Source organism: Penaeus chinensis, chromosome 31, assembly GCF_019202785.1.
Source record: "Penaeus chinensis breed Huanghai No. 1 chromosome 31, ASM1920278v2, whole genome shotgun sequence".
Lineage (NCBI taxonomy): Eukaryota > Metazoa > Arthropoda > Malacostraca > Decapoda > Penaeidae > Penaeus > Penaeus chinensis.
Window position 1 is genome coordinate 22,063,280 of NC_061849.1, and position 11,923 is coordinate 22,075,202.

Genomic DNA, 11,923 nt, shown 5'->3' on the forward strand with positions numbered 1-11,923 from the left:
TGCGGTACTACGGATTTCCAAGACATGACATATTGAGGCTCTGTGAGGTGTTGGACCTATACTCAGGAAGAACTAGGTTACATACATACTACCACATCCTAGAAGTAGTGATTTTACTTCTCCATTTTTTTTTTTTTTTTTTTTTTTGTATGAATAATTGTATACTTGAATTATTTTTATTGATGGAACTCTTATCAATGCACATTAAAATTGAATAAGTAGTAGTTTGAATATGCAAGAAGAAATAACTGTTATTCAAGATCTAGGGTAATTATAATAAAGCATTAAAAAGAAAAACTTTATTTCAGACTGTGATTATAAAAATATAAGACTGGTAAGAAAAATACCATAATGATACATCACAAAAATAATATGAAAGTATCTACACATACATACAAAGCAATACTGCTCAAAAGTACAAAATGTAAGTTACATAATTTTGTCATGGTGCTTTAGACCACAACTAAAGGTTGGTTGCCTTAGAAGTGAAATAAACAAAAATCTTTGGAAGCAAGTAATTTCAGACATATAAATATACAAATAAAGAAATATAACATTTTTAAAATACGAGCAAAGCTGTCCCTCAAAGCTTAATTACTATGTTAACCATAAATATTAGAATAGCAATAAGTATATATTTGCTTTCTTCCTCAGCCTACAACATCAAAACCAGAAAAATAAATTAAACTTAAATACAGCTCTGTCTTAGTATCAACAAATAAAATCAATCTTAATTGACAGCACCAGAACTATTATAGTTTAACTTTATTATTGCCATGTGTAAACAACAAAAATGTGTTACTTCCTTAACCTAAAAGGAAAATATATAACCTATGCAGAAACCAAACAGTGCATCTGTCAGAATTTTGAAAAAAATGAAAATCATTTTTTTCCTAAAAAAATAATAAAATCCTGAATTCCCTCCCTATTAAAATATGATTCTTCCAAACTGGATAAAATGGTCTTAACCTATATCATAAAACCAAAATACAATTTTCACAACCTCAGTGCAAACATTAATGCGAACAAAAAATAAATAATATATAATGGATTTTTGCCTTAGTCTGTACTAAAGAAATAACGGAACTCCGAAATAAAGACTTATTTTAGACTTAGTCTCTCAAGCAATAACTTAACATTATGACTTTGTTAAATGTACAAATGCCTATCACAAATTAATGTCAACTGTGTACTATAAATGGGTAGATTAAGACTAGAATTGAATGGGGGAAGAACTAAAATATTTCATAATTTGATAGAAATAAGAACTTATGCCATATCTTTTATAACACCAGCAATTGTTTGTAATGCTGATGCAATGTCTTTTACTGAGCTTACAAGCTGTTTCAAGTGAATTTCTATATTTGCTTGTATCTGAAGCATGTCAGGCAAAATTCTCCTTTCTTCTGATCTTCTGCTATGACCATGCCTGCTACCTCCATCCTGAGCATCACTGTCTTCTATTAAAAAAGGAGGTAATTCTGAAGAGTAAGTGTGGTCCATTGACACAATGGATATTGTCATTTCTTGCTCCTCTGGAGTGCCCTCATCCAATGTTACAACAACTTTCGAATCTGTTATGACCTGAGATGCTATCCCAGATGGCCCAGGAGTTGGTTCTGCAACATCTAAAAAATGCAAATCTATATTTTAATTTTTATAATATACATTTCTTGAGTCTGATAAGACAACACATGTATTATACTCCTAAACCGACATATATCAGCATACAAATCATTTTACTTTTCTTGTATTTAGAATGTGTTGCTTAATATTAAAAAAGAGTCAAATATTACAAAATTTCAAACTATAAGCACATCACAAAAAGGGGATAGATTTGGTGTCCCCCCTCTTGATTTAAAACATGTTAACTCACCATCAACTTCTGTCTCATTTTCATAAACCCCTAGTAAACCAGTAATATCAACAGGCTCAGTCAGTGTCAGAATAGTTTCTTCAAGAGGAGTGTAGTTTGTGAGAACTGCTGGGCCACCACCTGGAAACCAAGAACAAAAGGTTAATAAATTAAGTAACATATAGGAATTCTGAACTTATCACAAGTCTTTTACTTGATAATGAACTGACACTGATATGTTTTTTTCTGATTTTGCTAACATTCTCACATCCCGTGACCATCTTGTCTTCATTATGGGCAATAAATTTAATGCAGACAATTACCTGTAATATAAACTGGATTCTAAAATTTATTTTAAACTTAAAAATCATATAAAACAACTGAGCCTTCATGATATCAAATAGTAAAATTGCCTGAGTAACCAATGTTAAATCCAATATTATAATTGTGTTATGATGTGATCTGAATTATTAAGCTGATATTTATTTATGTATGATTCGCAACTTGATGAGTCAAGTTTGCCATTTTTTATTAAGTCAAAAAATAAATATCTATTAGAATACATTTATGAAGTTGATTTAAGAAATTACTATTCCTATGTATTAAAAACTAATAATAATAATGCAAAATGAATAAGATCCGACATGTAATACTGCTATTATTTACTTGATGAGTCATATTTATTTTATTTACTTCAAAAAATCCATCCATTAGACTACATCTGTGAAGGATGATCATATGGTGAAAATTGTTTTTATAATTGTAGATGTTTCAGGAAATAAGTTATTTTTTAAATCAATAAACACTCAGAAACAAAATAATACCAAACAAATAAGATTATACATTTAATATTACCATTCTTTATGCTATATTGTTATATCCGGCCCCAGGTCCTTCGAGCTCCTGGAGGTTGAGTGGATCTGCGGCGTCCAGGCAAGTTCACAGCATTATGGGTCGACTGGTACATGCTCTGGCGAGTTCCTGTCCTTCACTGGATCGACGGGCATAATTATCCTAGTCTTTTTCGGTTTCTGGCGATTTCCCGGTGACGATTTTTACAGCGCCCGAAGGTGACCGTTTCTGCAGCAGGGCCTCCTTCGGTACTATGACAGATATCGTGAACAAGATTATACACATAAGGGCCAAGATAGTTAGAGAAAAGAAAGACAACAGAGAAGAGGGGATGTTAAGCGCCACTAGCCGATTATTTATATAATTTGCAGTTTTTATGGTTGAAATTTCGTTATTTTCGTCATCTCTTTTTTTTTTTTCATTTTGTGTTTTACTTTCACAAAGTTAAGAAAAAAAATAGGAGAGAGAGACGGTAACAGCGGTCCGCATAGACCTAGCTTGAACTGCTAACCGTCTCTGATAGACAGGAGGGTAAATAAGGGAAATGACAAAGGCATCCGCAAGGAATTACTTGAACCAATTGTCGTAACGCAGACAAGAATGAGAGTGAAAGTGACCTCACACAGACCGAACATGGGTGCCAAACACGGAAATGAACGTTCATTTTACACAAATGCAATAAACTAGCTATAGAAGTAATACAAAATTATTTCAAATACTACATTGAATTTAACATTTAATGATATGCGACAGAATGACGCACTAATGAATGGTGACGTGAAACAATTCGCGAACGAATCTTCTCGGGGAAAAAATTCTGCCGAGGTAACATGTCAAGCTGCGCATACAGACTTCAATTGACGGGGGGTCTCTCTACCCTAATTTGCCGTACTTTATGAAGCGAAATGAACTGGGAAAATATCAATAACCCACTCTATCTGCGAGTCTGTGATGGGCGCTCATGCAATGCCCTACGGGTATTTATCATGAATCACAAATCGATGGGATTTACCCCAAACATGGCAGCGACGTCAAGGGGGTGAGCGGGATGTGATTAATAAGAGAATCTCAATTCTAGCTTAAACCCTAGTCCTACATTATTTAACGGACCTAACCGCGGGTCACACCGGCTCAAAAAAATGCCGAACGAACGTTTCGGAGCGCAGATCTTTAGGCATATACGCAACCCCAAGTAATCAGGCATTCTGACACTATGATAAGGGGAAGATCCCTGGCGCTATAACTGGCTCGAAACAGTATACAGGAAATGCCAGCGGTTCTCGCATTCATTTCACTGTAAAGGGTATTTAAATGACACCTTAAACATATGGTTTAGCAGGGATAGTGAAACGGACTTTTATTGAGAAGCGTAAGCAACACAGATATTCACACGGATACAAGTCTTGGTAAGTCTTAGTGCTGGGTCAGCCCGCAGGGGGGGCGCGTGGCTGGAGCCAGCCTGACCCGCAGCGGTCGCCAGGACCCTCTGAAAACGACTCTCTGATAGGACTGAGACTGACCTGGGTCATCCTGAGCCTTAAGTACTGGTGTGGGGGCGTGGGGCACGTTGGGGCGCCTGCGGTGAAGCCACGCGTATACGTGCTTTTGTACGCCACCTGGAAGCTATTTATACATACTTAATTGCTCGGTCACCTACTCACGCCTTGCCCTCGAGGCGTCTGATATTTGCCTCAAGGGTGACCCAACCTGGCTGGTTCTTGACTTGTAATTACTTCGTTCTTGCGTGTAATGTCCCTGATGCATCTTCGTGGCTGCACGTCCCTGTCATCGTCTTCATCTTGGTCCCTGGTAAATCCGTTCGTCCTCGACATCCACATGTCCTCGAAGGTCTTGCACAGGTCCTCCTTGACTTCGGATTCGTCCTCGTAGTCCTCGACCAGGCCTAACTCGGCGGCGCCCAATGCACGTTCCCGCAGATCTCATCCAGGGGCGGGATACTCAAAACAGTTTACAATGTTGTATCTCACATCGGAGCAGTTACAATGTTGTAACTCCTCCGAGGGCCATACTCGAAACAAAATTAGCCGCCATGTTATGACGTCACACATTGTAAAGTACCTTGTAAGTTACAACTGCTCGGGAGCTCTTGTAAGCGTTTCAAACCGGATATAGTGATTGTTTATATCTCGATTGCATAGTCGTCATAACTTATATAGCCTTTATTTGACTACGCACTGCCGTTTTATATATTTAATACACCGGAAAATCTAGATATTCAGTGTTTTCTTTGCCTTCTTTGCTTAATTGTTGTGATTTAAACATATTGCAAGTGCTAACAGTGTTGACAGACGACACACCCAATATGGAGTGGGTGGCTGCTTATTTTCGTGATCGAGCTTTACAGCGTGAAAGACATTATAGGAACCCCTTTGCATGTTAATGATAACCAGTTACTGCGGTACTACGGATTTCCAAGACATGACATATTGAGGCTCTGTGAGGTGTTGGACCTATACTCAGGAAGAACTAGGTTACATACATACTACCACATCCTAGAAGTAGTGATTTTACTTCTCCATTTTTTTTTTTTTTTTTTTTTTTCTGTATGAATAATTGTATACTTGAATTATTTTTATTGATGGAACTCTTATCAATGCACATTAAAATTGAATAAGTAGTAGTTTGAATATGCAAGAAGAAATAACTGTTATTCAAGATCTAGGGTAATTATAATAAAGCATTAAAAAGAAAAACTTTATTTCAGACTGTGATTATAAAAATGTAAGACTGGTAAGAAAAATACCATAATGATACATCACAAAAATAATATGAAAGTATCTACACATACATACAAAGCAATACTGCTCAAAAGTACAAAATGTAAGTTACATAATTTTGTCATGGTGCTTTAGACCACAACTAAAGGTTGGTTGCCTTAGAAGTGAAATAAACAAAAATCTTTGGAAGCAAGTAATTTCAGACATATAAATATACAAATAAAGAAATATAACATTTTTAAAATACGAGCAAAGCTGTCCCTCAAAGCTTAATTACTATGTTAACCATAAATATTAGAATAGCAATAAGTATATATTTGCTTTCTTCCTCAGCCTACAACATCAAAACCAGAAAAATAAATTAAACTTAAATACAGCTCTGTCTTAGTATCAACAAATAAAATCAATCTTAATTGACAGCACCAGAACTATTATAGTTTAACTTTATTATTGCCATGTGTAAACAACAAAAATGTGTTACTTCCTTAACCTAAAAGGAAAATATATAACCTATGCAGAAACCAAACAGTGCATCTGTCAGAATTTTGAAAAAAATGAAAATCATTTTTTTCCTAAAAAAATAATAAAATCCTGAATTCCCTCCCTATTAAAATATGATTCTTCCAAACTGGATAAAATGGTCTTAACCTATATCATAAAACCAAAATACAATTTTCACAACCTCAGTGCAAACATTAATGCGAACAAAAAATAAATAATATATAATGGATTTTTGCCTTAGTCTGTACTAAAGAAATAACGGAACTCCGAAATAAAGACTTATTTTAGACTTAGTCTCTCAAGCAATAACTTAACATTATGACTTTGTTAAATGTACAAATGCCTATCACAAATTAATGTCAACTGTGTACTATAAATGGGTAGATTAAGACTAGAATTGAATGGGGGAAGAACTAAAATATTTCATAATTTGATAGAAATAAGAACTTATGCCATATCTTTTATAACACCAGCAATTGTTTGTAATGCTGATGCAATGTCTTTTACTGAGCTTACAAGCTGTTTCAAGTGAATTTCTATATTTGCTTGTATCTGAAGCATGTCAGGCAAAATTCTCCTTTCTTCTGATCTTCTGCTATGACCATGCCTGCTACCTCCATCCTGAGCATCACTGTCTTCTATTAAAAAAGGAGGTAATTCTGAAGAGTAAGTGTGGTCCATTGACACAATGGATATTGTCATTTCTTGCTCCTCTGGAGTGCCCTCATCCAATGTTACAACAACTTTCGAATCTGTTATGACCTGAGATGCTATCCCAGATGGCCCAGGAGTTGGTTCTGCAACATCTAAAAAATGCAAATCTATATTTTAATTTTTATAATATACATTTCTTGAGTCTGATAAGACAACACATGTATTATACTCCTAAACCGACATATATCAGCATACAAATCATTTTACTTTTCTTGTATTTAGAATGTGTTGCTTAATATTAAAAAAGAGTCAAATATTACAAAATTTCAAACTATAAGCACATCACAAAAAGGGGATAGATTTGGTGTCCCCCCTCTTGATTTAAAACATGTTAACTCACCATCAACTTCTGTCTCATTTTCATAAACCCCTAGTAAACCAGTAATATCAACAGGCTCAGTCAGTGTCAGAATAGTTTCTTCAAGAGGAGTGTAGTTTGTGAGAACTGCTGGGCCACCACCTGGAAACCAAGAACAAAAGGTTAATAAATTAAGTAACATATAGGAATTCTGAACTTATCACAAGTCTTTTACTTGATAATGAACTGACACTGATATGTTTTTTTCTGATTTTGCTAACATTCTCACATCCCGTGACCATCTTGTCTTCATTATGGGCAATAAATTTAATGCAGACAATTACCTGTAATATAAACTGGATTCTAAAATTTATTTTAAACTTAAAAATCATATAAAACAACTGAGCCTTCATGATATCAAATAGTAAAATTGCCTGAGTAACCAATGTTAAATCCAATATTATAATTGTGTTATGATGTGATCTGAATTATTAAGCTGATATTTATTTATGTATGATTCGCAACTTGATGAGTCAAGTTTGCCATTTTTTATTAAGTCAAAAAATAAATATCTATTAGAATACATTTATGAAGTTGATTTAAGAAATTACTATTCCTATGTATTAAAAACTAATAATAATAATGCAAAATGAATAAGATCCGACATGTAATACTGCTATTATTTACTTGATGAGTCATATTTATTTTATTTACTTCAAAAAATCCATCCATTAGACTACATCTGTGAAGGATGATCATATGGTGAAAATTGTTTTTATAATTGTAGATGTTTCAGGAAATAAGTTATTTTTTAAATCAATAAACACTCAGAAACAAAATAATACCAAACAAATAAGATTATACATTTAATATTACCATTCTTTATGCTATATTGTTATATCCGGCCCCAGGTCCTTCGAGCTCCTGGAGGTTGAGTGGATCTGCGGCGTCCAGGCAAGTTCACAGCATTATGGGTCGACTGGTACATGCTCTGGCGAGTTCCTGTCCTTCACTGGATCGACGGGCATAATTATCCTAGTCTTTTTCGGTTTCTGGCGATTTCCCGGTGACGATTTTTACAGCGCCCGAAGGTGACCGTTTCTGCAGCAGGGCCTCCTTCGGTACTATGACAGATATCGTGAACAAGATTATACACATAAGGGCCAAGATAGTTAGAGAAAAGAAAGACAACAGAGAAGAGGGGATGTTAAGCGCCACTAGCCGATTATTTATATAATTTGCAGTTTTTATGGTTGAAATTTCGTTATTTTCGTCATCTCTTTTTTTTTTTTCATTTTGTGTTTTACTTTCACAAAGTTAAGAAAAAAAATAGGAGAGAGAGACGGTAACAGCGGTCCGCATAGACCTAGCTTGAACTGCTAACCGTCTCTGATAGACAGGAGGGTAAATAAGGGAAATGACAAAGGCATCCGCAAGGAATTACTTGAACCAATTGTCGTAACGCAGACAAGAATGAGAGTGAAAGTGACCTCACACAGACCGAACATGGGTGCCAAACACGGAAATGAACGTTCATTTTACACAAATGCAATAAACTAGCTATAGAAGTAATACAAAATTATTTCAAATACTACATTGAATTTAACATTTAATGATATGCGACAGAATGACGCACTAATGAATGGTGACGTGAAACAATTCGCGAACGAATCTTCTCGGGGAAAAAATTCTGCCGAGGTAACATGTCAAGCTGCGCATACAGACTTCAATTGACGGGGGGTCTCTCTACCCTAATTTGCCGTACTTTATGAAGCGAAATGAACTGGGAAAATATCAATAACCCACTCTATCTGCGAGTCTGTGATGGGCGCTCATGCAATGCCCTACGGGTATTTATCATGAATCACAAATCGATGGGATTTACCCCAAACATGGCAGCGACGTCAAGGGGGTGAGCGGGATGTGATTAATAAGAGAATCTCAATTCTAGCTTAAACCCTAGTCCTACATTATTTAACGGACCTAACCGCGGGTCACACCGGCTCAAAAAAATGCCGAACGAACGTTTCGGAGCGCAGATCTTTAGGCATATACGCAACCCCAAGTAATCAGGCATTCTGACACTATGATAAGGGGAAGATCCCTGGCGCTATAACTGGCTCGAAACAGTATACAGGAAATGCCAGCGGTTCTCGCATTCATTTCACGTGTCAATCACTCAGGGTGAAAGTGAGGTCAGGTCACACAACTGTCCCAAGCAGATGTGACTGATAGCTTTCACTCGGAGGTCAGGTCAAGACGGGAAATGGGTAGTGAGAAAGAATAATGATATGATGTTTATGAAAATAGTAAAATCATGAACGCGCTAAATTCGTTGCAATTGAAACAATATACTCTCTAATCACGAGAAAAATTAAACAAATACGTAATAAATGAACGATATTCCTGTTGTTTGAACCCATACCGGTGATCACACAGTAATGTGATCTGAGGTCAACAGTGGAGAGCGTACCATTGTGTCGATTAGCACTTTAACCTAACAAAACCAGCGCGAGCATAACTGCACATACAGCTTAACACATTTATGGGGAAGATAAAAGAAAGGAAAAATGGCCCAAATATGTACTCACAACAGGTTCTGAAGACTTTTGCGTGTATGGAAGCGACTGGTCCGAGCGTAAACCAGGTTTCGGAGACTGTGAGTCCATTGTTGTGTGCCAAAAGGACACAAATCCCACCGCTGCCACCACTCATGTAAAGGGTATTTAAATGACACCTTAAACATATGGTTTAGCAGGGATAGTGAAACGGACGGTTGGCTTAACCTCTTTTATTGAGAAGCGTAAGCAACACAGATATTCACACGGATACAAGTCTTGGTAAGTCTTAGTGCTGGGTCAGCCCGCAGGGGGGGCGCGTGGCTGGAGCCAGCCTGAACCGCAGCGGTCGCCAGGACCCTCTGAAAACGACTCTCTGAAAGGACTGAGACTGACCTGGGTCATCCTGAGCCTTAAGTACTGGTGTGGGGGCGTGGGGCACGTTGGGGCGCCTGCGGTGAAGCCACGCGTATACGTGCTTTTGTACGCCACGTGGAAGCTATTTATACATACTTATACACACACACACACATACACACACACACTCACACACATGCACACTAGGGTGTTTCAATAAATCCGACTTTTTCAGAATCATTCAGCAAGTTGCCAAACAGGCGCCTACTATGCTTAAATGACGACATGCAAAATATTAGACAAATCAAAAAATATCTACTATTCTCAATTTTTTATTAAAGTATAATACCATTTCCGGCGCTGGGATGAGGTGCGGCGGGCTGTGACCCTCATGACCCACGGAAGGGCCTTTCGGTTCACCCGACATTATGGCAGAATCAAACATAGGGTAACTTAGGTCATTGCGAATGATTCCTGGGGACTTACGTAAAGATTCCCAGTCACTATGCATTTCCATATAAACTTGTGCTACCTTATTAATACACATTACTCGCTCGCCTATGTTGTGGTGACGATCTCGTCAGTGGCAATATGGCACTTCGACGTGGTGGTTTGCGCAGTGCCGATACACGTATACTGAAAGAGTTTGGTACCATTGATGTTTTGCCACCTAGACCACAGACGAAAAGTGACATTCTTGCTCGATACTGTGCCTTAAAAGGACATGGTAACCAGACACTAACAGGATGCTCAAAAGATAGCTTGCCATGCAATAATTTGACTATTACGGAATCTCAGATTTTATCCAAGTTGCAGGCGGAAATTGCTGTGCTGTATAGCAAATTCGGCATTAAGACAATATCACCTTGGTATATGAAAAAAAAAAAAAGGAAATAAAGAAAGAGTACTACGACTCCATCAGAAATGTAACACTGAAGACAAAATTCTCGAAAACTGGGATTGTGTCATTCAAGGCAAAGAAACAACCCCGAGAAATCCTCAAGGAAGATATAGATTGGTATGATGCAAAAGTACAAGGAAGCAATGGATCACTCGGAAGTGTTGATTATCAGGCGCAAAGACGGGAATTTAACAGACTGAAATGGAAGCAGACCAACAATGCAGAAGTCCCATTTATATGCAACAGTGAAGATATTGCAGAAATGTCTTTTGCCAGTTGGTGTCAGGTGGCTGGGATTTTTTTGTTCCCTCCTACACATCTGCCTGACCATTGACACCATATTGACCAAGCTGGAAGGAGTTTGTGATGTTGATTTGCCCAATAAATCCAAGATTGGAATAAAGAACACCACAGTGTCTGAAAGCACTGAAAACAAATCCAAGAACAATCAGAAGTATTTTTGATTTTGCAAAAGTTAATTTCATGTGCTGGCGTTCTGCTGTGAACAGCAATGGAATGACTCTTTTCAGAACTGTTATTGAAACTTCAAGGAGGTATGCCAGGATTGGCTGTGAACTTGTAACCTCCCTTTAGCTCATTACAGGTAGGGGGGAGGTTAAAAACCTTACAGGTCTAGCAGTCATGCCGCCATTGGCACTCACAATGGTCCGTGAGCGCCGTCACAATGGCTATTGGCTGTGTATATCCCCTCATCACCCCTGTTGCTGTTAGACCCTGGCTAACACTCAGCTTCCCCTTGTTGGACCCCGTGGTGGGTGGGGGCGTGAGAGGATGAAGCACTTACCATTACATGGAAAAATCAAACAAACACCCCCCACGGACAGAACTCAAATTTGACGAACCTCGCAAGGCCCAGACCACGGCTGTCACCACGAGGCCATATGTGCCTCCTGGTGGCAAAAGAAAAACGTACGCACAAGATGACACTGTCACGCCTGCTGCCAAGCCGGACAAGACAGAATCCAATGGGTCTGTCCACCGAATTGTGAAACAAATTGACTCTCGTGCTGGTCCCTCCAGGCCAACAACTAAGCCAGGGAGGCCCCTGAGCACTCAGACTGAGATGGGAGAGCAGGCTGAACCAGCCGCATCAGCTGCTGCCTCCACAAGCAAGCCCGAAAGCCGAAA

At 37.8% G+C, this 11,923-nt stretch overlaps 2 protein-coding genes across 2 annotated transcripts; both read right to left on the reverse strand.

Annotated features, from left to right (window-relative positions):
* Positions 1-553: 553 nt before the first annotated feature.
* Positions 554-2,254, reverse strand: LOC125041938. Its single transcript, XM_047637357.1, has 2 exons — positions 1,877-2,254; positions 554-1,628 (listed from the first exon to the last, which is right to left on the reverse strand). Exons 1-2 carry the CDS (start codon positions 2,034-2,036, stop codon positions 1,270-1,272), a joined length of 519 nt encoding a protein of 172 aa, XP_047493313.1. The 5' UTR covers positions 2,037-2,254; the 3' UTR covers positions 554-1,269.
* A 4,110-nt stretch (positions 2,255-6,364) lies between these two features.
* LOC125041950 lies at positions 6,365-7,378 on the reverse strand. The gene is made up of 2 exons (XM_047637383.1): positions 7,001-7,378; positions 6,365-6,752 (listed from the first exon to the last, which is right to left on the reverse strand). The coding sequence occupies exons 1-2, from the start codon at positions 7,158-7,160 to the stop codon at positions 6,394-6,396; spliced, it is 519 nt and encodes a 172-aa protein (XP_047493339.1). The 5' UTR covers positions 7,161-7,378; the 3' UTR covers positions 6,365-6,393.
* Positions 7,379-11,923: the final 4,545 nt, after the last annotated feature.

Excerpts from the sequence above, each read along its gene's own strand:
- LOC125041938 (XM_047637357.1), bottom strand. The coding sequence starts at position 2,036 with ATGTTACTTAATTTATTAACCTTTTGTTCTTGGTTTCCAGGTGGTGGC. Across the intron at positions 1,629-1,876 it reads AAATGAGACAGAAGTTGATG|ATGTTGCAGAACCAACTCCT; the intron begins GTGAGTTAACAT and ends TGCATTTTTTAG.
- LOC125041950 (XM_047637383.1), bottom strand. The coding sequence starts at position 7,160 with ATGTTACTTAATTTATTAACCTTTTGTTCTTGGTTTCCAGGTGGTGGC. Across the intron at positions 6,753-7,000 it reads AAATGAGACAGAAGTTGATG|ATGTTGCAGAACCAACTCCT; the intron begins GTGAGTTAACAT and ends TGCATTTTTTAG.